Raw genomic sequence first — 27,204 nt, 5'->3', positions numbered from 1 at the left:
GACTTGAGGAGGTCTGAGGTCTCTTCCAACCCAGACCATTCTGTGATTTCTGAAACTTTGTTAATGATGTTTTTTTTAGCTTGGCATATTTGAAAAAGTGAGTAACCAAGTCTTGGTTGATGCATGTAAGACTCCATCTTATCACTGTTACTTGAAGAGTCACATGGGATGGAACACCTGATAATAAAATTAAAATATTGAGATTTTTGTCCCGGAATGTTAATAACTTAAAACTTGTTTGTGAAAACAAATATTTTGTCACTGAAAGAAGAAGCCATGCTTGGGGCTAACTTAGGTCATACTGTTCCTGGCACAGTCCAGTTCCCACATGACTTGTGGGCTAGCAGTGCAAAATAAGTTAGAGGCAAGGGCATTGCAGCTGTAAAAGTAAGGTAACTTGGAATTTTTAAATTATGTCAATACAGATGTAATGCACTCTAAAAGTTCTTGCTAACTGTTGCAGGGAAGTGGGATATCCTCCATTGCCTGCCTCCAGACCCATGTTAAGTTTGTTTTTTTAAAAAGTTTTAAGTGATGTGCCACTGTTTTGTCAGACCAGAATCACTTAGAAATGTTTTCAGTCCTCTTATGCCATAGACTCCTGATATTGGAGAGACTGGTGACTTTGTTGAATCATGCTGTGATTACATATAGTGTCATCAAAGAGGTGTGATTTAAAAGTTAGTGGCATAATCACCATATTTTTGCATTCTTTTTTTCTAATGACTTGGTGAACAATGCCTAGTTCTGGAGTCTTCCTGAATTAGTTTGGGTCGCTGTGCTGTTGATGAAATTTCTCATTTTGAATGTTTGATCATTTGGATTAGGAAATATTTAGGTATTTATATGGCTGCATACTGTGTCACTTGGTGTTTCTAGTCCCTAGAATCTATGTTCTGGATTTAAAGATGCTAGAAAAATTCAGAAGTTATATTTGTAAGGGCTATGAAGTAGATCTTTTAGTTGTATAGTTCAGTTTAGGAGTTCATGGCTGTAAGGGAAGGTTTGTGTAAAAACTTTTGCTATTATTAGTTTGAAATGTTTTTATGAAAAATGTACAAAAATCATTCTGTTGTTTCCACTGAAGGAGCTTTGTTATACGAGCAACATTAGAACATCTACTTACTACATAAATCATAAAATTAAACTATTATTAAATACATCTGTGTATTAAAAGTAGCTTTTAAATGTCATAAGTTTTGATAAGTGGTCATTGTCACAGTCTTCCTGCTGCTATGTGTGCTCAGTTGACTAACAGTATTTGGAGGATTTACATGATAGTGGAATAAATACTCTATATTAGTACTAAGGCAATTTGAGAAGTAAATGAGAAAAAAATACCTACCTACTTTGCCTCCAGTCATGAACTGGGGGACTTAACTTTGTCCACAGCAACTGTATAAAGCAGCGTGCTTATATTCAGGATCTGTGTCTGTACAGTAGTCTTTATTAGAGATGTGCACAGGGTGAGGTTTTCTTTGGCAGTATGCTGTGCATGTTGCTTACATTCCTCTGAGCTGTGTATGAATGGGATTGAGTGGCATTTCTTCTTAATGAGTCTGAAAAGAAAAGTCCTAATGGAGGCTGAATAAGTCATTTGATGGCATGAATTTTGTTTCTGAGTTCAAAAAGATTAAAAAAAAATATGTGCTTTTGAGTTTAAACAAAGAAGCTGAAGGTAACTGGCTATAAATAAATCTCTTTGTCTCTTAATAGACTACAAACTCTATTGGGTGATCAAGTGAAGATCAAGGAAAATAGAACACAGAAATGCAGTATTTTAGCAGTCGTCTCAGGTCAGCTAATTTTCAAAAAGTATGGAATAGAGATTTTTTTTTTCAGCTTTAAGCATTTTATGTAAAATGAAATAAAACTTGGAGAAAATTGGTACCTCAGTATCCTGTACAAGGAATACATTCCAGTACATACAGAGATTCTACACCTACATTGAGGAAGTGCTAATATAGATGAGATCATACTGACAAAAGCCAAAATAATGCCTTGTATTTTTCAACAAAAATATAGTGACCAAGATTCAAGTATAGTTGTATTAAGCTGTCAAAGATGTAATTTACATTTCAGCATTCATAAATGTCTTTGCTATATCAAATATAGTGTTTTATAGCCTGAGTTCTCTTCAGCTGGTAGGTAATACTGTGTAGTTTTTCAGCTTACCTCGTATGTTTATCCTGACAAAAGAGGTACTTTTCTGGGGGAAAATTTGAACTTGGTGCTTCTATTGGAAAAAAAAAATATGCAGGAGTAGTTATAGTATAACCCTAAGTGCAAAATTGTACATTATAGCCAGTAGGGTTCAGTACATTTTAACTTTAGAGGTCTCTAGAGTACTGGCTGTTTGCTAAAATCAAACTAGTGTATTAGAAACCATGTATAGGAACTTCTTTGAATTCATTTAGACTCAATGCCAGAATCTCTCAGCAGCGTCTACTATTTCAAATTCATAATTGGGACATCAAGTGAGGCTGCCACCTTATTCTGTTTTTCTAACTCAAAAATTACTTCAAGTATTCCTCAGAATTTCAAGTTAGGTGGTCACTGAAAGCATCAAATCACTAAATTGAGGTAAATTACTTGTTTGTATATTGAGAGAATGTCTTTTCCTTAAACCAGCTAATTACTATTCCAGAGGAGTTTAAAATAGCATGCTGCTTGATGAAAGACACACATGCATTAACCACCAGGCTTGTCATCCTTTTACTTCATAGAAGCATACATAGGACAAAATTATGGTAAATCTTGAGGTTTCCCATGCATAGTTTGAATTCACCAGTTGATTTGGTCACTGTTATTCTAGAAGTTGAAACCTGGATTGGGATACAGTTTGAGCCCTTGAATGTATGTTTTTTTTTTCTGAAAATGCAGTTAAGAAAAAATTCTCCCTCCCTATCTGTTTAAAATCTTTTCATAATCCACTGGTGATCCCAGAGTACCTATGGTGAAGAATTTTCACTTTTGAATTTATACCAAGGTTTGTGGCCCATAATTACGATACTGAATTCAGCACTTTCCTTTGTGCTTGGGTAATAACCCTTACTTAATCATGAGACTATTCCCATTTTGTTGCTACTGAAGTTCTTTCTTATGTGGCTTTTAAAAAGATTTTGCTAATATTTTCGTGGGATTATTCATGTGATCCATTATGCTCAGCAGAAGGAGAAGGCAAAGATGCCAAATCTCGAACAAAACCATGTGTTGTTGTCGTATAAAAGCCTTAAACTCTATTATACATGCAAAATGCAATCTGTCTCACTGGCCCCATGTTACACATAAAACACAAAACAAGTGCACACTCAGGGCTTGATTAATCTGGTATGGGACTAGTAGATTTTTTCTGCTATTCATGAACTCCAGGTTAAGGCCTAATTCCGGTTCCTTTAGATTATGTAGTCATTTTTGTGCTCTGAGAGGAATACTTTTTAATTTTTATTCTGATAGAGAGTAACTGGAAATCTATTTGGTTATATTTCAAGAGAACCATATTATGAAAGATTTTTAATATCTCTAGATTCACAGTTACCTTGAACATACTGGTGTTTGAAAAGATGATTTTATACCTGCTTGAGAACATACAAATACTGGAGTAAAAAAAGGTAGAGAAAAGGGTTAATTTTGCCAGCCTGACAGAGGCAGACTGTGGGCAGTATAATAAAAGTGCTCTCTTGTTTGAGATTCATCTCTGTGTGACATAAAGATCTGTGGGAGCTATTTGGGGGTGTTGATTTTTGTTTTCCTCTCAAGTTTTTATAAACGCAAGTATTATTTTATCAAGGTTGAAATTCAGTAAGAATTTTTGGAACTCACTTTCTATTGTCTGACACTGTCTAAAATCAACACTGGTCTAAAGATAAGAGTATTGATATGCTGACTTCCAGTTAGCCTCATTGACATACTAAGCATTAGGGAATTGTAGAGCCTAGAAATTAGTGATGATGCAAAAAGAAAGGAGTTAGGATGTATTAGAAATTGAAGGACTACCTAGCAGGCATGGCTTTTAGAAGTTTTTTTGTAGATGTAAACCAGTTAAATGTGCCTTTGGTGAAAAGTGATTTTAAAAATTTGCCAGAGTTTGACATTATGTCCTCAAGTGTATATCTCAATAAAATAGCCCAAATTGAATTGTGGTATCCTGTTACTTTTCTAGACTGCAGGTGTGAGCTTGCTTCCTTGCTTGATTTCTCTGACCCTATCAGAGGGATGCTGTCCTTAGTTTGGCAATCCATATTGGTGTAATTTAAGTATGCTCTGATGCTGGGATTTGCTACTTTGCTATCTTGAAGTGATGCAGAGTGGGATGTTGACATTTTTTTTCTTACATTCTTTTTTTGCTTTTTGTTGTATTTTTTAATGAATTATGCTTTGTTTTTAAGAGCTATATAAGGAAGACATTGCCTTGTGACTATGAGGCAATGTGTTACTGATAGTGGAGCAAAAGATCATGAGTAGTTTTTTGCCAGTAGTTGTCTTTCCTTTGTTTGCTTAGTTTTCCATCTTTCTACTACTATAGAATTATAGCAAGTTGCTCTCCTAGCTTCAGTTGAAAGATCATGTAAATGTGGTTGAGGTACATGATAGCCCTTCTCCTCTTAGCTGTTGCGAAGTTACTGGAGCATAACCTTACAGTGAGTGTAAGAGAGGATATAGCTCTCACAGCTCAATAGGTAATTCTTGGATTATGTCATGGATATTGCCAATAGGAGGGCAGTAGAGGGGATACTTAGATTAAATGATTCAGTCGACTGCTTTAACATAATGTAAATTAGAGCAATAGAACTATTATTATCATCATTCTTGGAAGCAAATATTTTTTTCCAGTAATACATGTTTTATCCAAGCATATATACATTTCTGAATCAGGATCAAAAATAAATCTATGCTTATTATTGCAGCATTATTAAGCTGAGTAACAAACACAAAATAAAAAAGACAACATACATAATTTTGTGCTCAATGATAATATGTTAGGTACGTTGCAACCCAAAGCATTCTATGATTCATATAAGAAAGTCTGTCCAGCTCTGTTTTCTGCAGTAGGTTTAATAGACTATATCATGCTCTTTATTTTAAATAATTATAGAAACCATTTTTTTATATTAACTTGAGCTTAGTTATTGAAGACTCACTGAGCATGCGAAAAAAGCATGCTTATTTGCAGAGGATTCAGTGGTTTGTAACTAGTCAGCTGTGTTGTATAAAGAAAGCCAAAACTGCTGTCAGTGATCTTAAACTTCCCTTTAGATGGTTAATGAGTAGGGAATTTTTAAGGCAAAATTCTGATGTTACCTTCTTGCATAAGAAGTAGTTTAAAAATATTTGAAGCAGCTTTTAGGGTGATGGATCATCTTTCAACACGTGCAGTTAGCCTGGGACCCACTCTGACTCACCAATACAGTGTTCACGTGATACTGCTGTGGAGTCTCTATGCTGACCTTTAATTTCTGGTGTTTTTCAATCAAATTGGGGTGGGAGGACAGTCTGTATTTTAAAATCTTTTATTTCTGTTATTCTAAACAGCTGTATAAAAAAAAAGTTTTGCAAGTTTAATCTTAATAATCTTCACCAAAAAAAAGCAGACACGCTATTGTCATAAAATAACTATTAGTGACTAGTTTGTATCCTATAAATCTAACTTGAGTTGATAATATGGTCCATTACCAGCTAACTGCACAGAGTATTTTTCATTTTACACTCTTCAGTTACTTTTTAGTGAAGTGTTAAAAAATATGAAGCTTTTCTCCTCTCTAAAATTGCACACTGTCTGTCTGTTATTAGGGAGATAACAGCTCTTATAAATGTTTCAGTAAGCATTAAGTAGACAGTTATGTGCACTCTCATTCCACGCTTATTTGCTTACTGTAATAAACTGATAAAATATGTGTGGTTTGTCTCTGTGTATCTGCAGGCATCATGAGTCACATAGATTTCCTTTAGAAATAATGTTGTGTCTGCAGAATTGATTGGTTATTTTCATAAACCATCTGAAGGTACACAAACGACTTCTGTTATTTAAACATATGCTGTGTAAGATTTGTAGGAGATTCTCTCCTGGTTACTAGATGCTTCTTGTTGTGTTAACTCTCTGGAGGATTATTTTAACTCCAGAGTGGTTGCAGGTATCTGCCCTATGGGTTTCTTCAAGTATTGCAATTCTATGCATTAAGTATTTTAGAATGAAAACAAAAAACTGTGTTTACCAGACTGATGTGATTGTTAAATAGGCTGCATTACAGTCACGCCACCTTTTGCCAGCTCAAAACCCTTGCTAACAAGTAGAGAGCTTGGGAATTTTAATTTTCCAGAACTAAATTCCTTTGTTCAGCATATATGCATTTTATTTATTTCTGGTAGTGCCACGTTAAATGCAACTGAAAATTCACATTCTATGGGAAGGAAGACAATTTAAACATAACGTCATTATTCTGACTGTCCTTTACCTGTCTCTGGCTCTGTATAGTATGATACTGCAAATAAAAATAAGTGGGCTCATGAGTGAAATCAGGCCTAAAACATGAGCAGTAATGCCAAAAAGGGGCATAGATTAGAATCTAAAAATCACAGGACAGTTTCAGAAAGGTTTGAGTTAGTTAGAAGGTTTTGCTATACGTGTATGCATATGTATCTAAATGTTGGACTTCTGACTACTAAATTTTTATGTTTTCATTCCTATTAAATCATATCAATAAAACTACCTATATGTTAACATAGATAAGGTAGTATACTTCAAAATACTTGTTTTAACATGAATAAAACATTTTGTAAGCTTGTTAATGAAAAATGAGTGAACCATTTCATTAGTTTTCTATTACGCATGTCAACTCAAATTGAGCTAAATATTGAAAGTTGAAGGCTAAGTTTAACTTAAAAATAAGACTTAAAATACCTCGTAAAACTTAAGATTTATTCCTTAACTCAGTGGTTTAAGTAACACGTGCTAGTGTGATTCTGCTAATACCCTGTTACTGCTTTTGTCTGTATGTATCAATAAGATATTTATTATTTGAAGTACCCCTTTCTTATTTCCTGGCAGCTGAGGTGTTTTTTGAGAGTTTGACCTTGTCAGTTATTTCCAGAAATCTAATCATATTAATCTGTTAAAGTTTGGGGTTGTATTTACAAGATGTTTTGAATTCTGAGGAACTGTGAAGGTCCATACATTTTGTACTTTTTCCATTCATTTTGCAACGGCCAGAAATCTGGTCACGTTTTGTCACAGAATCACAGAATCATTAGGGTTGGAGGAGACCTCTGAAGATGCATCTCCAGACCCCAAAGCAGGGCCACCTAGAGCAGGTTACACAGGAATGCATCCAGGCGGGTTTTGAATGTCTCCAGAATAGGACTAGTAGAGGGGAAGGGTCACCTCCTCAAGCTGCTGGCCACACTCCTCCCAGGTCCCTCTCAGCTGAGCTGCTCTTACAGCATGTCAGCACCAGTCTGTCCTCATCTTTGGGATTCTTCCTCCCCAGGTGCAGTGCCCTACACTTGTCCTTGTTGAATCATATTAGTTTCTCTCTGCTCAGTTCTCCAGGCCATCAAGGTCCTGCTGAATGGCAGCACAGCCTCCAGGTGTATCAGCCACTGCTCCTAGCTTCATACCATCAGCAAAACAAAACAAAAAAAAAAAAATCCAGGGCATCGATAATTTGAATAAGACTGGATCTGATATTGATCCCTGGGGAACACCGCTGTCTACAGGCCTGTCTAGAGCCCTGTCTCATTACATTCCTCTGAGTAGGTCTTTGAAGAGGCTAGAATCAGCTCTCTGGAAGTTTAGGGTTCTAGTCCCGCTTACTACTTTGCCTCCACTATTTCAGGGAGGTAATCAAATAACCAGGTTTTCAGGAAGGGGTGTGGGAAGATTCACCTTAACCATAAAACCCTCAGTGTGGTTAGTCTTTTGATCCTCATTTTGAGAGATGGTCAGGAGACATTTGTCACTGTACTGGTTAGTATGATCTACTCCCCAGGAGGAAGCAATGGCATGAGCACTGCCACTTTGAACCCCACCCTTCAACTCTTGTCACAAAAGTCATTACTTTATGAATATAATTCAAAGATAAACTACATAAAAGTAACCCTAATCATATATTTATGCCAGTATAATGACACAGGAGTAAAAAGATACCTGGTCATTATTGGTCTTGTAAAATGCATTGAACTATGTTCTTGAACAAAAGAGTTAGATAAGTTCATGCTCGTCAGAGACTAGTTGTTAGACTGAAAAAAAATTACTCTCTATAAAATTATGGTGCCTGTATTCTTCAAGTGGTATTACTACTACCATTTAAAGAGGGACAGAAATTTAAGTATTTGGCTATGTGTTCTGTTGTAGGCAGCTGTATTTTCTTTTGATCAGATGGGAAAATGAAAAGTGTTGTTCCTGAGATCTTTCAGGGGTAAGGAAATGAGAAGTTCACCAGTTTACTTTAAAAGTATTAATAAATTGCACAGATTCAAAGTTGGGGTTTTAGAGTTTGCTCAGTTCAGACATATTCTAAAATTGCCTTTGGTCTTCAAATTAAAAGTTACTGGTAGATCATAGAATCATAGAATGGTAGGGCTGGGAAGGAACTTAAGGTCTTCTAGTTCCAGCCCCCTGCAGTGGGCAGGGACACCTCATACTAGACCATGTCAGCCAAGGCCCTGTCCTACCCAGCCTTGAACACTGCCAGCGGTGGAGCATTTACCACTTCCTTGAGCAGCCTGCATTGTTGAACTTTATGAGGTTGGCATTGGCCACCTCTCAAGCATGTCAGGGTCCCTCTGGATGACATCCCTTCCCTCCACCGTGTCAACTGCACCACACAGCTTAGTGTTGCCAGCAAACTTGCTGAGGGTGCACCAATCCCACTGTTTATGTTACTGACAAAGATATTGAACAAGATCAGACCCAACACTGACCCCTGAGGGACACCACTCGTTACTGGTCTTCATTTGGACTTTGAGCCATTGACTGAAATCATTAATTTGTTTATGGAGAAAACTGATACTGGAGGTTAGAGAAAGAAACACCAGGTAAAAAGTTGAAAGTGAAATCTGATGTGGAAGTTTTTTCTAGAGGTTTTTGCTCAGTAACATCCTGTGTGTGTTGTTCTAATTACAGTCACACATTCGTTGAGTTTTGAGGGGGCGGAAAGATTTTCTGCCTTGCCTCCTTCATTATTTGTTCTTCATTCAGTATGATATGTGTGGAACTTAATGTACCTTCCAAAGCACCCTCTGAATGCACACTCGGTTCCTCATGTTTTCTTCAGCTTTCACCAACGTTATGCTCACATTTCTAAACATGTAATAGTTCATCTTTACAGATACTCATTTGAGTGATGGATTTTACTAGCCTGGCTTTCTAGTTCAGAAACAGGTGCTCGGAGCTGAAGATCAAATTTGTTATGTGCTCTCTAACTTCTGAAGTTTTTCAACAGGATTCTTTACAGCCTAATGTTGTTCAGACACTTTTCCATTTTTGTAACACTTTATGCCTTTAAATCCCAGCTCTTATCAGCTTCTTATATTACTGAAAGTGTTCACTAAGTTTTCAGGTCAGCCCCTCCATGTTTAATGTGGTAGTCAGGAAAATGTAGCAACCTTTAAGACTCCTGTAGAGAAGGCAAGATAAAAGCCCATTCTCCTTGCTTAGCTGCTTGGAGTCTTGAACGTCCTACTATTTGCAGTTGTCTCTTTCACTTGGTTACACAGTCAGAGCTATTGGTAGGGCAAAAGAAGATGAACGCTCATCAGTGAAAACAGATACACAGTAAAGTTTAGTAGCTCATAGTGCATTGACCAGACAAATGAGATTTTCATGCTGAGCATTCAGCTTTTTCAGCCTCCATGTTCTGTTTTGTGTGGTGTCACTGTGCCTGTTACTTCCTAGCCTTTCCTTAAAACTTGTTTAAAGAATTCAGAATCACTTTTCTGCATTTATCTGCATATTCCTTGCTTTTGCAGTTTTGACCCATGACTGTGAGTTCCTTTGCAGCAGTATCTTCTGGAAATCTGTTTGCACACTGAACGTCTTTTATTCACGCTACTTCTTTAGGATAGAGTGGAGCCAAATATCCTTCTGGCAGCAAGGATGTTTTAAAAATGGCAACATCCTTCTGCTCTATATCACTGTGGGTTTAGTATTTGCCTGATGTAATTGTTAGGCCGCATAGTTTGATGGTTTTAACAAGAGAAGATGAAAATTTCTTACTCTACTTTCACTGCACAGCGTGGGCTTGGGGTCACCCTTGAGGTCTGATGGAATGGAAATGAGACTTCGTGTTGGCTCAACATAATTATTTTAACTCCAACTCTGAAAAAAAAATTGATGATAGATAACAGTAGACTTAAAATACTGAAAACAGGTGTATAATGGAAAGTGAGGCAAATAAAGCTTCTATTTCTCAGCACCAGAAATGTTATTTTTAGATTTTGTTATCTGATATCTATTACTGAAATTTGTTTGTGAATTTGAATATGTCCTTACATGTTTATAGTTCACTAAAATTATGTCTAGAAAGCAGTTGCTCTAGCTGAGTGAGAAGTGCAATATTTAATTGTCATTTTATCTGTTCTTTCCTTACAACATTCACCAACCCTTGTTTTGTACTTAACAGGTCACTACCCAAGTCTCTGTGCCAACAAAAACACATGAACTGCTTCATCGAATGAGTGGAAAAGGATTAGCAGCCCGCTATCACTTCTCAAGACAGCCATGCATTTTTGGTGATCGTATGGTATCTGTGCAAATGACAGTAACAAACACAACTGATCACAAGATAGAGAATATTCACATCAAGGAGAAGAAATTACCTCCAGGCATGAGGATGCATGAGTTTAGTCCAATAGGTAATTGTATCTTATCTTTAAAAATATAGAATCTTATGCTTTGCAAAATTTTAAACATAGGAAAGGGGGTTTGCATAGTCATGCCTGTACTCATATAGATATGTATACATACACACACACTCATGCAGCTGTATTTTCTTAGATAATCTGATACAAACAAAAAATTAATTCATCTTTCTCCTACTTGCATTTGACATCAAAAATAACTCCTTAGATAGCAACTTGCATGCCTGAAATCTTACCTGCTTTTTCAAATAACATTTATATCAGTTCCAGTTGATATAATAAAGCTTTTCTGTCTTCCCACAAACTTTGATTTTCTTACAGCTTTAATCCAGAATGGCTATAATGGGCTACTATTTAGAATGAGATTTTGATTTGTATTCACAATTATTGTCTGTCCAGCCTTTTGGGACAACCTGTTCCAGTGTCTCACCACCCTCAAAGTGAATATTTTTTTCCGAATAACTCATATAAATCTACCCTCTTTCAGTTTAAAGCCATTCCCCCCATGTTCAATCCCTACATGCCCTTGTGAAAAGTCCTTCTGCAGATTTCTTCTAGGTCTCTTTCAGGTACTGGAAGGCTGATATAAGGTCTTCCTGGAGCTTCCTATTCTGAACATTATCCTGTGAATCCAGGTCACATTAGAAGAATACAGAAACAAGTTCTTAAAGTACAGCAGTGAAGTAAAAGAGTATACTTGTGTTTTCAGTAAAGCATTAGCATCATTAGAAAGATTCTTGGTCTTGAATTGCTGTATGCTATTGAAATACATATTTTTAATATTGAAAAGGCTCTACAGATTTACAACAAATAGCTACAAAAGCAGTTGTACAATGCTACAGTTTATTTCAGAGTTAAAATCTTGTAGCCATTTTCATTTTTACTATTATCCAGTTGATCAAGATTACTTTTAGAAAAGATACTAATTTTTGTGTTAAGTAAACTGTTTAGTGTTTATTTCTTTGATAAAGGCTGCAGTGCAGAGTTCTGATTTCGTGTTAGTTTTGACCATCATCCTTAATTTATATCCCTCCCTTTAAAGAAATACAGTCACAAAGGCTTACAAGTAAAACACTGGTATTTCTGTAAATCAGACCAGGAGATACTGTACTCACAATAACAGTTAGGGAACAGTAGCATCTACTTCCCTTATATTAAAAAAAAAAAAAGGTAAGTTATCCACTTCAGGTTTCTTGAGTTCTGCAAGACAGTCCTAACCTTTTAAGTATTTATTTCCCCAAGAAGGACATTATTGTGGCATATGTCCTGTGAAGCTTTTGGTTTCTTCGGTGGAAAATAAGTAATATATCTATCATCTGTGGTTCCTTCAAAAAACGTTGCTTTTCTTGTCTGAATGCAAATTTTCTGCATTCTTTGTCATTTTATGTAGCTCAGTTTAAATGCCCTGTTCTTGTAACTGTATCTTCTGTTTTCAGCATTTGGAAAACACATCCTTTAATTTGCCCGGCAGAAATGAAAGAAGTGTCAGTGTAGACAGGTATTCCTACTGGACTGTGTCTAGTTTTGCCACCATCTCTGCAAATAATGTTGGCAATTGTCCTGATTTTGCCAGTAGAAATGGACCAAATTGTTTTACCTAAGTCCCTGTGCTCAGTATTTTCTTGCTGGGTTAGGTGCCTTTGAAACCCTATTGGAAAACAGTAAGATCAAAGACTTCAGTAAGGTTTAGTCTGAATTTGAGCATGAGCCTGTAATCTTTCAATGCTTTACACAGACCTCTTGAAACACTTTGTTTTCTCTTTATTTCTTAGCATTAGATTAGTCTTTGCTCAACTGCATACACATTTTCCATATTTGTCAGACCTTAATCTTGAACAGTTACATTTTGTTTCCTGTTGTTGTGGAGCTACTGCCTACTCTTTATTTCCTAAAAAGCATCAGATAGGTCCGTGAATAAACTGGAAATTAGACACTTTCCTGCCCGCCCAATAATTTTTATTTGAATTCCTATATTTTAACTGTGCTTTTAGGTTTCCTTTCTTGCAATCTTGAGAAGTCAAACTGCTGCAGTGGTGGTTCTTAGTACCTCTGCTTATGTAAAGAACGAGCTTTTCTTCCTTACCAAAACAAAATCTTATCTCTACAGCATTAAGAAAACAGTATAGTGATATAGCCGGGAAACTAAGAATGATGAGCATGTCTTTTAATATCTTAATTTGAGAAGTCCCCACGTCTGCACTGCTTGTAAAGCACCAAATTATCTTCCATTTTGGGTTTATAATCTTTCTACTCCTTTCAGTAACTAATAAAAGTAGAATACTGAGAAATAAGTAAATCATACTAAATATGAAGTATTTTAAGTTCATGTCTTTTCCATTACTGTGTGTGGTAATGTAATTTTTTTAATATTTGTAATTGTTTTTTGCTGTATTTTTTTTACCAAACCGGATTGGGTTTTTATTACATACATTTGCAAACTGGTGTTACTGAAAATCTCTGTGCTGGATCTGTACATAAGTAAAATGATGTAACTTCAGTGTATTTTTTCTGCGAAAAATTTTCCTAGACTTTCTAAGAAAAATTCTTACTTTGTTGATAGTGGGGCTGTAAGATTAAAAGGGCAACATTTCGTGTACACCGACTGCGGGGAGATGGAATCCAAGACACTTAAGTGACATTTGAGTGATACTTACTTGATCTAGAGCTACAAGTATTAGCTATTTTTATGGAGGTTTTGATTTGGGTTTTGTTTGTCTGTTTTAATACATGTTTTCTGATTGTGTACAGTTTGGGAGTTTGCATCTGGGGTTTTCTGTAGCTTTGCATGTGTAGTTTATCTATTAAAAATGTTTTCATGTAGAATGCCTTGAGCCTGCAGGATCCATTACCGTTTCAGTGGGTATTGACTTCTGTGATTCTACTCAGATCGCCAGTTTCCAGTTATGGTGAGTTCCTGGGGAGGGAGGGTGATTTTTTGCTATCTGGAGGCACAAGTAGTGTGTATTGGAAGTTTACTTGGCAGTAGCAGACTTGCTGTTTATTTAAAAATTGAAGAATAGTTCACAACATGATGTATAGCTAAGATGTTTCTAGAGAAATAAGATGAAATTAGTGTTTGGTTTTACTGTTACAAGGATTATCAGTTTACTTCAGTCTTCCAAATTTTTTCACACTTACATCTAAAACCACAGATTTGATGGTAAGCTCAAATCTAGGTTTGAAATCACAGGTATAAATTCAAAAACTCTCTGACAGGTTGTGTTTGGGACGTCCTGTTTTTTCCCCTGGTGCAGATGATACCAAGCAGAAGCGTGAACTCTTCTTCTGATGTAGAATTGCTTCTCTGTTCTTGAGTTTCATCTTTATTATTTACCCTTCTTCCTGGGATTCTTCTTAATAACACTACCTTGAAGGGAGCAGTCAGGTCTGACTAGCCTGCTGGAGTGTTTTGTGTATGCTTCTTCCTTGTAAGAAATCACAAGTCAAAAAAGTGCGTAGTGTGAGCAGTTTTGCTACCTCGAGTGCTTATTATGGCTGTTTGTGATCTATGTAACATGACTACATGAAACCAACCCCAGAATTTGCTGACCAAAGAAACATATTCCTCCTCATGCTGTAGATTATTTAAAATTATTAAAGGGAGAATGAAAAGTAACAGGCTGGCCAACTAGACTTATATACGTGATTTACACTTTTTATGCTCATTAATGGCACATTGATGATGTTCTTTTATATGAGTTCCTGTTGCATTGTAGGCTAGCAGGGAGCTTGGTCACCCAGTGAGAACTCTTCTACGCGTTAGCATTTGAAACCAGGGAAAATTTATAGTAGCAGTGTCTAAACAGTAGGAATGAATGTATGGGAGAAAGCTAGACACCTTCTTTTAAGAGCTATCCAGGCTTATAGTTGTGGAAGCTATACAGGGGAACTAAATAGATCTGCTTTTTTTTTCTTTTCATATTTTGATATAATGTTTTCTGACATATTTTGTTGCAAGAAGCACTACTTTGTATATTCTGGGTATTGAATAGACATTCTTGTTGCCGCATTCTAGTTTAGCGGGGAAACCCTTTGAGAAAGTTCCATGCCCTTTTCTTGAATACTGTAGACATTTCAGTGTAGTTCTACTAAACACAGCTTTTGCAACTTACTGGTTATTAAAGTTAGCAGGAAAATCTTAATAATAGAGATGTACCCAAGGGACTCCAAAAGAATCGCTACTAAAATAAAATTTCTTGCTCTCTGGGCAAGGAGCTTTTATTATTAGATTTATTTGTTTTTACCACTCCTCAAACATGTTCCTATACAGTCTATGCTCATGTATAGTCATTTTAAGCTATTAGTACCTGCAGCAAGATGTCTGCAGCATATATATTACGTGTATCATGTTGTTATAGCTGGTCTGTATGCTCTTTGCTGGAATTTGGAACCAGCTTTGGACTGTTGCCTGATGCTATGTTTGTTTGGAAAGGGAAGTTCCCTTCTAAGCAATGCAATATCATGATGGCTTCAAAAGGATAGGCTCTCTTTCCTTAAATATATTTGGGGTTTGGTTTTCTTTTTAGTAAAATATGCTGTTTATCAAGCAGAAACATTCTTTTTTTAAATAGAGGAGATTTTTTTTTTCAAGTACCTATTTTCACTATACTAATGATTTGATTCCAAACTTGGACCATTTGTTGCTGAGAATCTTAGCAGTGATGAGGATAAGCAATGTAGCATAACACATTGATTTTATGCAGATCATCACCGTTATGTTTTGGGAGGTCTGCTGTATTAGTGATATATAAAAACTGATTACTTTCTCCAACATTGCCTAGTAATTGTTTATTATTTTCCTATTAGACAAACAAGACAGATCAATATTCCTGAACACCGACCAGACTATGAGTAACATCACTGTAAATAGATTTGCCTCAGACCTCAGTGGTGTATTCATTTTAATGATTTGGACAATGTGAGTCCAATGACAAGGCGCTCAAGCTAAGTTTAAAATTAAATTAAGAATAGGAATCGCTTACTTTGTTCCTTTGCTAATTGATAGGGCCTTGTTGCTTTAACGCTACTTGTTAGAAAACAGTATGAAAATAGATAAAATGTTCTTTGCATTAAAATTGCTATTTTACTGTTAAAAAATCTATTGTTCAAAATCCTGGTAGTGTTCAATATTATTGAAGAAATTGCACAGTGTGATGTTTCAGGGGCAGTATTTCAGAGGACTCAGCTGCAGCCTTTTTGACTTGTCATATTTATTAAAAACCTTTTGTCCAAACAGAAGAATTACTTGTAGAAGTTAGTCAAAATATAGTTGAAATACTGTGCACGGAAAGGTGTTGATATTCTTGTTTTTCCTGCTAACATATCTTAATGAAAGACATCGACAGTTATTTTGCATTTTTGTTAGAGGCATGTTCAGTGGTAGCGTGTTCCTGATCAAAATAATTTTCCTAACGTTGTTGTAAGAGGAGCACTTTGTCTTGCATCAAATGTAATTGATCCTGAAGCAGTGTAATCACAATTACTCACTTTCTTAATTGGCCTGCCCAAAATCAGAAAATGGAAACCGATCGGCAGCGTTTAAATCAATAGCTTTGTAGTAAAGCTTGTGGGGGTAGGGACATAGTGGTAATGGGTAGATCAATTGGTCTTAGATGCCAATCATGGTCTGTGTGTTTTGCATAGCAAACACTACCTCTCTGCTTGGGGATGTGCTGTTGTACTAGTGGTTCAATAAATACAAACTGTAAGAAGTACAAACTAATATGAGTAATAAAATATTTAGATCTCTTCTGAATCTGTTGTGCAAGTCAAGGACAATGAAGGAGAAACTGCATTATGGAGAGTTCTAAGGCCTGAGCCTTGGAAGACCTCATAAATACTATTTTTATTAAGCAATATCACACATCTAATTAAAAAGAGGTGATATACCTTAATTTGAAAACTGGTCCCAATTAATTTATTTAGATTATTAGATTGTGTATTAAGATGCTTACATTATGTACTTGTAAGAGAATGTCTCTTCTGGGTATTTTTCGTGTATGACCTCCTTCCAGAGGCACGTTCTTTCAGCCACACTGGTGTTCTGCACAATCATGCCTCTCAAGCAGAAAGTTAAAGAGAAATAAATGGAGGAACTTGGTGTTTTAAAAGATTTTTGTGAGCTTTACAATTTCTTTTTGGGTTACTTTGTTAAGATTTTGCAAGCAGGATATACACAACATAGAAGTATAAAGCAGTTTGTTATTGGCAGTCTGGTAGCTTACTGAATCCTAGTTAAGCATTTGTATATTCACAACCCCCAGTAAGAGACCTTAGTCATTGCAAGGCAGATAGGCATCATTGCATAGAGGAAAGGTAGGAAGAGATCCTTGATGATACAGATTGACTGTAGAGCTCCACTGCAGAATTTTATTTTTCCTTGTCAGATTTTTTGTATTTCCACACTGCTGTGTTTTCTCTTGAATCCTGGAAAAAGTGAGGCTGGGCATGAACCACTGCGGTCATTTCTTCTATCGCTTCAGCCATTTTTCTTGTAAAAGCAGGAAACTGTCTTTTCCTTTCTTCAGCAAGACTGTGAGCAAAGTCTCCTAACCTTCTCCATTCCATGTTTTGCAGAAACTTAGTGTATGGCTCCTCCTCTTCCTTTTTTTCTTTTTTTTTTTTTCATCTGTGGAGATTTCTTGAATACAAGACAAAAATAGTGAACTGGATTTGAGTAGATGTATTTTGGGTCAAGCAGCTATCAGTGATTGTCGTGGTTTAAACCCAGTCAGGCAACTCGTTCACTTACTCCCCCCCTTCTTTCCCTCCCCCTACTCCCAGAGGGTCAGAGAGGAGAATCGAAAATTGCAACTCCCACGGGTTGAGATAAGAACAGTTTAGTAACTAAGGTATAACACAAATCACTACTGCTACCACCAATAATAACAATGATAAAGGAAGTAACAGGGGAAGAGAATACAACATCTCACCACCAGTCAACCGATAACTCCCCCCCCCCCAGGCCGACCAAGCTCTGACCGATGCCTCCTCCAACCCCTCAGTCCCTGCCCTTCCAGGTAACTCCCAGTTACCTCCTGGGCATGACGTGCTGTGGTATGGAATACCTCTTCGGTCAGTTTGGGTCAGGTGTCCTGTCTCTGCTTCCTCCTGGCTTCCCCTCCTCCCTGACAGAGCATGAGGCTCACAAAGCCCTTGGCCAAACTAAAACATCCTTGTTATCAGCTCTGTTCCCAGGCCGAAAGTCAAAACACTGCACTGCACCAGCTACCAAGGAGGAGAAAAATGACTGCTACTGCTGAACCCAGGACAGTGATGTAAAAAATAATAATATAAATAGAAGAGTATTCCTCAGCCTCTTACTAGAATAATATTTTGTTAAAGCTTTTGAGACTCAAGACTTTGAAGGCTATTAATGTGGAATCTTACAAGAACTCATACACAAGTCATAATATCATTTGCATTAGTTTTAAAGATGTTGCCATCATTGTCCTCAAGTGTTTTGTCATGGCAGATAAATGAAGGGGAGAGACAATAGGGAAAATGGGCATTGGATTCAGATGGCAGGTGTGTGCTGCTCCCACTGCAGCCATCTAAAGAAAAGTTAAAACCATGCATCTTCTAAAGGATTACATGTTAGTCTTGCAGTGTCATTAGGTAGGACCAGATGATTTCCAGGGACCATATGATTTCCAGATGCCCCTTCTGACCTGTATTGTTCTATGGAACTGTCAAATTACTCCTGTTAAATTAGATATTACTACATCTCTAATATAAAGATGTAGTAATAGAGATGCTGGTCAACAATTAAAAGCTCTATATTTAGTCTGTAAAATGTATAATAAAACAAATGATCTAAGGGAGGATGATTTTCTGTGGCTGAAAAAGAAATTTACTGAAGTATGCTAAAATTAAAGTAATGCAAAGCAAAACAGATGCTGGCTGAAGTGAAGTTAAGAACAAAGTGGTTTTGAAGAACAGCTAGCAGTTGGAATTTCTGCTTGCAGACTATGAGGAGTTCATAGTTTATCAAAGAATATCTTACTATCTTTTTAATCACTGGGGCAAAGGGGGGTGGTGTATTTGTTAACAGCAGAGGTCTCAGGTGGTCCTTTTGAGCAGTTAGAGCTGTATAAAACACAAGCTATGCTCATGCTTTTATTCCTTCTTATTGTAAAAGGTTTGTTATAAGCAATTCAGAGCAATTGGCATGTTCAGTCAATGGAGGACATTGTACAGAAAGCTGTTTTATCTGTGTTATGGTGAATTATGTAGTGCGCATCTTGCTTTAATATGAAAGATAACATTGGTTAAACAATCAGTTAAAACAATACCACTGAAAACGTTGTTGCAAGTTTTAGTCACATAGTCCAGGCAGCATATTTATAAACAGCAAAAAGTTTTGAGGCAGTTGATTAAAGACCTTCCCTTCACCTTCTAAGGTGATGGAGATCCTGGTCAGTTTTCCAAGGAAAAATTAAAGAAAAAAATATTATTTACTCAGACAATCCATGCTCCTCTAGCATGCTAATGGCCTTAGAGGTAGACAGTATTTAAAGTAGTATATGGAGAAAAAAAAAGTGAGAATTTGTTAGCTAAGCAATTTTTTAAAAGCAGCTCCTCATAACGATTCTTTATAAAGGAAATACTAGCCAAGTTTGAAGGAATTGTTTCAATGTATGTTTACCAGATATTCATTAGGGACTGTAGTGATAGGACAAGGGGTAACAGGTTAAAACTTAAACAGGGGAAGTTTAGACTGGATATAAGGAGGAAATTCTTTCCTGTTAGGGTGGTGAGGCCCTGGAATGGGTTGCCCAGGGAGGTTGTGAATGCTCCATCCCTGGCGGTGTTCAAGGCCAGGTTAGAAGAAGCCTTGGGTGGCATGGTTTAGTGTGAGGTGTCCTTGCCCATGGCAGAGGGGTTGGAACTAGATGATCTTAAGGGCCTTTCCAACCCCATCTATTCTGTGATTCTATGATTTTCAACAAAATTAGTAATAATTCTGAATTTCATTTGAAAAAACAATGCTTGAAATACATAAGCGTAATCGTAGCACTTCAGAAGTCAGAAAGTAAGAATGTACTAGTCCTAAGCATTTGTGAAATTGTGAAATCAGATAACTATGGTAAGTATTAAAATTTTAAATAATAGGACCATAAAATGCTTTCCTGTTTTCAAGCTGCTTGTCTTGCATCTTTAGGAGGTAGAGAGATACCTTTTTTATATTTGTGATCTAGTGCTGTTTTTTCCATCAGTCTTTTTTTCAGTATGTTTAAATTGCAGAGTTATAAAAAAAACACTTCGAGGTTAATTTAAATACCATGGATATTAGTTGATGAAATATATCTTACGTTCTAATGACTGTATCATTATATTTAAGTGGGATATCTGAGGCATATCAGCCATCAATATGTATTGATGTTTAGTTCATCACAAAAAAAAAAAAGTATTCTCTTCTAAAAGTTTTTCATGCCTCAAAGCATTAACAAAAATTTTGACTGGATGTACTGATCCTGAATTGTTAGCCTAATCCTTTATGGTATAGTTAGTTAGTCAAATATAGCAGAATGAATGTATCTTGAGTTTCTATAGCCTTGGAGAACTCCAAGATGAGATAGTTGGAAACTTGGATAATTGATGAGTAGGGAGAGCAAGTTCACTGTATGGTATTCATTTCTTAAGAAGGAATCTATAGCACTTGATAGTAGTATGCTACTACTGATAGAAAGTTTTTTTTACCCTTCTGCCATTACGAAAACTGCCTCAAATTCTGCTGTTTCTCAGTGTGTTTTTACATCAGCCAGTACACTGTGTGGTTTTGTTACTCCAGAATTGTTTGGCTTGTTTGGGTTTTTTTAGAAAACAATAATTCTTCCTGTCTGAAGTTATACCTTTCCTAGGTTTAGCTGTATTTCTGGGACAGCTATTGTTGATGGTGGGATTTGTGAATAACAGTTCTTTTAAAGGAATTGTAAAATGTATAATAATTTGTCCTTTGCAATCATTTAGTTTGAGTGTGATGCTTTATAGATTGCAAATAAACATTAATATGAGTAAAAGTTACATTTTCAGAAACGGAAGAACATGCATGCTGTATTAATACACATTTATACTGGATAAAATGGATCAGCTTTATTGAGATGGACTCTTCATTAGAGACTGTAGTGATAGGACAAGGGGTAACGGGTTAAAACTTAAACAGGGGAAGTTTAGATTGGATATAAGGAGAAAATTCTTTCCTGTTAGGGTGGTGAGGCACTGGAATAGGTTCCCTGGGAGGTTGTGAATGCTCCATCCCTGGCGGTGTTCAAGGCCAGGTTGGACAGAGCCTTGGGTGAGATGGTTTAGCGTAAGGTGTCCCTGCCCACGGCAGGGGGGTTGGAGCTAGATGATCTTAAGGTCCTTTCCAACCCTAACTATTCGATGATTCTATGTAATAAATTAGCAGGCTTTTGGATTAACAAGGTAGAAATCGTTTAGGTAGTTATTACACTGTTTTGAGATTCCATAGTAAAATTGGAGCTGATAAGTATGTATTAATCCTTGTTGAAGCACTTGGTTGATACTCTAATTTCTGTTTTCTCAGCACAAAGGATGACTGTTTCAATGTTAGCATTCAACCCCCTGTTGGAGAGCTGCTTTTGCCTGTCACTATGTCAGAGAAAGACTTTAAGAAGGAGCAAGGTGAGAAATATTTCAGTAGCTTCAATAAATGTGTTTGGATGAAAAGAAGGCTGTGTGCCTTTCAATTTCCAAGCATACAGCAAGTGTTTCCTGTGTAGCTGTTTGTGTTAGTCTCCATTAGTATTCAGTCCAGTACTAATTATTTAATTTTAAAATCTTTTTAAAAGTTTATACAGTGGTATTTGACAGCTTTTCAGTGTGCCTGTAAAAGCACAAAGCCCACCCTTTAGCCTGAAACAGTCTTCTAGCTCTGAGAGTCTTGGCTTTTGTCATGAAGTGTGAATGTCTTTCCTACTAGCAGTAAAGCAGAAAGTTGAAACCACAGCTCAAAGAAAATATATTCATTGATATGGTGCCTGTCTTTGCTAGCCTTTATTCCAAGGCTATGCTTAAATATTCTTAGTGTTCCTAATCCTTGGCTACTTTGAAGATTATTTTAATAATTTTCTTTTCAAACACCTCGTATAAAAAATATTCCTGTTGGAATACTCTTTTATAAAGGTGACATGTTTTATGTACTTCTGCATTCTCCTAATGTTGAGTCTTTTAAGAATGTAAGTTTCTGATGCTAGTCCAAACACAAACCTCGCTAAGAGCTTTTAGTGACGTCAATATTTTATAAAAATAATTAGAGAAAATTGTACTTAGATTTTCCTGTGTGTTAAATGGAATAGTCCATGCTGCTACCCTTAATTTGGATGTGATTCTTGGATATTTTAAAATAGAAATTATTACATTTTGCATGCATTCAAACATAATAGTGTTTACTCATCTATCTCAATGTATGGGGATTTACATGTGTAAATCTCTTCACATTGAGATGAGAATATACCCATGGGATCCTGTCTCATTGCTGTGTAAGGCTCAGAAACTCGGTATATCCATCAAGCAGTCAGGAACACCAATGAGTAACGCTATGTATTACTAATCACTGCTTTTGAGCATTTCTTGCATTTGTATTTTTGAATTATTAAGAAAGATAAATATTGCCTAGATCATTTTCAGTTAAGCTTATGGCTGTACTGAAAAGTTAGGATTGTGCTTTGTGTTCTTAACCAATTGATACTTATTTGCTGTTCTTACCCTTTGCTGGCTAAAGCCTGCCTCTGCTTTATACCTGCTCAGCAAACCAAGGTGAGTGATTGAACGAGGCTGTGGCACATTTATTCTAAACTCTTCCCTTCTAAAAATCATAGCTGAGGTTGTAGTGAAAGGAAGGCAGATTACTGTGCTTCTCCCTCCCCTTCCCTTGCCTTGTTTTTATATTTGCTTGCTTTGTGATATTTTGATAGAGTTTTTGTATGTTTTACTGTGACTGAGGGCTTTTTTTCCTCCTGACTGGCCGTACAGAACCATGAGCACAAAGAAGAAGTGTACTTGGAGAATAACTGTGGTCCTCTGTGGAGTTGTTGCCAAAATTCCTTTTTCTTCTGCCATTTTACTTCTATGGTTGTTGATTATTTGTCTGAATAAATCTGGCAGCTGTTTGCTATGTTTAATAGAGCAGAAAGGCTACTCTGAATAAAGCTATTTGAAAATTTGTTTATATGAAGTATTTGTAAATCCAGGAAGGTCTCTTGGCATTTCTGTATCGCTCTCTCTGTCTTCCTGAATTCATTCTTTTATGCAGGACTTGATGCTTGCAAATTTACCACAGGTTTAAAAACCTTTTCTATTGCATCTTTTTTTCTTAAAGATACCAGCTGTTTCAGAATATTCATGGTAATAGAGGTCTCAGTTCTAAATTTTACGTAACTATTTATTACAAAGATCTAGCAGCTGCTAGCATTTGGGAAGAATTACTGTGTGATCTTGTTAAGTGAAAAATCCAAATTACAATAATAAATGCAGAGCAATTTAGAAGTTGGTTATATATTATTCTATTTTGTGTTTAACTTCAATTTGTCTGTATTCTCCAAATGAATCTGATTTATATAACTTGGTTTTCACTTGTCATGCTTTTTCTTTTTACTGTTTTTTTTTTTTGTTTTGGACATAAGATGTTTCAAGTCTTGTACTTGGAGATGCCTTATTTTATTCACGACCAGAACAAATAGGTAAAAAATAGTGAAAGAGTGAGGAGAATATTAGAAATGCAAGATTATAATTGGGGAGAATGAGAATACATATGGGTTTTAGGGATTTTTACAATTAATCACATGTGTAACCTAATAAGAATGCTAAAGAGGAAATAGCTGATATTATACTGCTATGTAGAAGACGGCTTATTGCTACATATCTTTACACTCTGCTGTTTTGCATTGTCTTTTACATTTGTATTTCTCCATTTTCTTCCTAATGGTAGAAGGAGTGGGGAACAGATAGGTTATTGAATATTCATGGCTGTGAAGGTTGTATGATGGTAGTGGCAGAACCTAGAAAGCTGAATTTATCCCCATGCTGTGTGATAATGCTTAGCCTTATAGACGGTCTTCCCTTTCCTCCTGAGCCAGGGAATCCTCCGATGAGGTAATTCCCCAGAGCAGCAGCTGAGTTAGCGGTTGATCTTGTGATTGACAATTTGGAAGCAGTGGATAAAAATGGTATTGCCAAACTACTCTTTTCTGTTTAAATACTTTTACTGATCTTTAGTTTTACCTGGTTTACATATATATATGTATGTGTATATATATATATATATATATATGCACATATACATACGTTGGTTTGCATCACATCCCCGTGGGAAGTCCAGTTTCTGTAGCAGTAATTCTGCATGATTGATTCAGGTACTGTTGGAAACTCTCTACCAAATTTTTCACTTGTGCTGATTTTTGAAACAGTAGCAAAACTCCACTTGCCTTAATTCAGAGTAGAACTAGTTTAACTTGGACATACCTTGCTACCTACCAGTGTAAGTGTTCCAATTTCACTTCCTTTTGTTATTAAAAAGTTGTAGTTGTTTCATTGTATCAGTTAGTTAACCCAGAGTAATTGCTGCTCTATGCTCTCACTAGAATTCTCTCAGATTCTGAAGTTTCAAGGAATATTGAAGGTGGCATGTGGTTTTTATAACTGGATATCTATCAGAATTTTTACGAAGGTGTAAAAAGTACTTAGAGTATAAAGACTGTTCCCCTCCCACCGCAACATGTTTTAAAATAATTATCTTTTTCTTTTTATGTGTATACCTGATTCACATTTAAAAAACAACACAAAAACACCTTTGTTAAGTAAACAAATTGTTTACCTAATTTCATTAAGATTTATATATCCAACTTGTCTTCCTAACAAGCAAGATGCTAATTCTTTAAATGGTTGGACATTTACTATTTTCTGGCCCTTGACTACCATGAGCAATCATATTTGATGCCCCTTAATTAGAGCATCCTTTTTTCTTTCCAGGTTCTTTTCCACCTCAGCAATCGAGACAATACATTTGCTTACCATGCTGCTCTCCTAAGTGTTCTTTTGCATGTAAATTAATCTTGATTCAGTTTACACTGTCATGCTGAGTGGTACAAATTGCCTATAACAATAAAACAGCATGAGTTAAAAATAAAGGGGGGTGAAAAGGCAGATTGAATGTGTGCCTTGCTTGATAGGATGTTACTTTGCTTTATGCCAATACATTAGTTGACGATAATGAATCTTCTGTTCTGAAAAGCATGGTTTAGTTGATTTTTTTAATTTTACTTCAATGGAGCAGTACCTTGTCTTTTATAGAACAAGTTAGACAAACCATTAATGACAAGAGTGTTAAGGTTAAATATGAAGCAATGCATTCACTTCTCTGAGTGCTATCCATCTTTCCATTTACAGGAGCTTGACAAAAGTACTGGCTTTGTACAACATTTCCTTTAATTACATGCTGCGGAAAACAGGCTTTTAACATAAACATAGTTGCATTCATTTATTCAGCATTTGCTCTTCAATAGAGCTTAATGGAGAAGGTTTAAATCCTAAATGAGTACACGCATCTCTCAGCAGTGTTATGTCAGTCCCTGGCTCTGCTTAAAAGCAGTTTTAGGCTGCATATGTAGTTTTTAAAGCTTTTGCCTAACAGTGAAGTTAAACAATTTGAAACAGAATGTTCTATTCCCAAGATAAAGCTGGTCTTTATAGAAGTTGTATGCTTATTTTTGCTCTCTGCAAGAAGTGATCATGTTCAAAAATAGCCCATTATTTACTTATGAGCTGTTCCATCTTTACTTTGATATTTCTTATTTTGTGGCAGCAGCTAATGCACATTCTGTGGCATAAAAATGTTGGGTTTATTTTTTTAATTGCTCTATTAAGCACCTTAGTGCCGTTTGCACTGGATTAGAACCGTATGTGCAGCCCTAAAATACTCCCCTTTTGAGACTTTTGCATTGTTTTCATTGTTAATGTTATTGTGGATTTCAGATGCTTCGTATTTCTGCCTAAAGCACTTTGCTCCATTGTTTGTCTGCATTTTCACCTGCATTTTCTGAACATAGTGTAAAATCACACACAGAGTGTTAAGTTGTAGTTACTATTGGCTTTTAATCAACATGAGCATCCAGCAAATCATTAATTCAGAACAATGGATGTTGATAGGAAAGTGGAGGTTTTTGTTAAAATGTCCTTGATCAACATTTCCTTCTTTGCTTTTTTTTTGTCATATGTTTGGATACAATACTGATATTTCTGTTCCATTTTGTAGTGATATTCAAATTATTTTAATGAAATAGTTTATGGTAACATTTTAGAGAATTTCCCAGTTTCTAATGCAATGACTTGATCTTTATGAACTTAATTGAACCAGTGACTACTGTCTGAATGTCAAGATTATTTTTAGCAGTTGGATATGAAGTTGTAATTAAATGCAGTGGGTTTATAATTGAAATATTAGAAGATGTCTTTGTATATGCTCTTACTTAAACTGAACTTTTCCAAATCAGTCTTACTTAATTTATGTTTGCATTCTTCTTTTAAGGTACACTTTTTCTGTAAAACAGAGCCATCTTAGTTTCACAGTTGTATTAGTATCATATGTCATTGTTCAGTTATTAGTAATTATAGGGCATTGCAAGTAATACCTTGAACAAATGTAATTAATTTATTTCAAAATTGTTTTCTTGACTAATGGTTTAACTTTTAATGCAAATGTGTGTTTTTGCTTAGAAGTCTTTTGGTTTTACGTTTAATAAGCAAGCAAATCTTAAAGTACTCACAAGGAAATACTTAACATTTCAGGGATGCTGACAGGAATGAATGAGACATCTGCTACAATAGCTGTTGCTCCACAGAACTCTACTAGACTTGTAATAATAGAGAAGCTAGTGAAAGCAGCAAACCTGGGTGTAGTCCCTTCTGGTCAAGATAACATACACAGGTAAGATTACATCATTCATAGTGGAACCATCTTTTAATATTTAGTTTTGAATTTGTTAGTTCAAAATTGGTCAACATTTGATAGTATTAGGGAAAAATTTATTATCCACACCTTTAACAGATGAAATACCCAATTATGCTGCAACATAGAACCCTAAGCAGGTATAAACTTGAGCCTAAGTACTCTTAGCTCTTCATTTTAATGTATATATCTAGACTGTACTGTACACAGTTAGGGGGAGTTGTCCTTTCGTGGTTTTGTTTCAAAGGGAAAATGTAGCCATTTAAAGCACAGTAATTTTAAGAGCATCTGTATGTTTGTTTTTTTTTTACTTTTGTTTCTGTTTCTAAAAGTAAGTGGTCTTATTCAAGTGCACCATCTGTGAGAAGCAGCTTATTTTT

General features: G+C 35.9%; 1 protein-coding gene across 5 annotated transcripts in view; it reads left to right on the top strand.

Annotated features, from left to right (window-relative positions):
* The window catches only part of AP3B1 (adaptor related protein complex 3 subunit beta 1), a 163,592-nt gene that overhangs the window by 123,081 nt on the left and 13,307 nt on the right, over window positions 1-27,204 (top strand). For 3 of the 5 annotated variants that reach the window (XM_057405436.1, XM_057405440.1, XM_057405437.1), the window contains 4 exons: window positions 10,620-10,851; window positions 13,679-13,763; window positions 21,407-21,504; window positions 26,665-26,803. In XM_057405436.1, coding sequence (XP_057261419.1) covers window positions 10,620-10,851; window positions 13,679-13,763; window positions 21,407-21,504; window positions 26,665-26,803 — 554 coding nt within the window. Of the gene's footprint in view, window positions 1-10,619; window positions 10,852-13,678; window positions 13,764-21,406; window positions 21,505-22,603; window positions 22,639-24,849; window positions 25,887-26,664; window positions 26,805-27,204 lie in introns of those variants that run through there. The other 2 variants (XM_057405439.1, XM_057405438.1) reach the window with 2 other exon arrangements.

The sequence above is a fragment of the Pezoporus wallicus genome, unplaced genomic scaffold, assembly GCF_028554395.1.
Source record: "Pezoporus wallicus isolate ANWC-B61680 ecotype Strahan unplaced genomic scaffold, APGP_CSIRO_Pwel_v1 scaffold_2696, whole genome shotgun sequence".
Classification (NCBI taxonomy): domain Eukaryota; kingdom Metazoa; phylum Chordata; class Aves; order Psittaciformes; family Psittacidae; genus Pezoporus; species Pezoporus wallicus.
The sequence above is the reverse complement of the archived record's forward strand: the minus strand, read 5'-3'. Positions and strand labels throughout refer to the sequence as shown.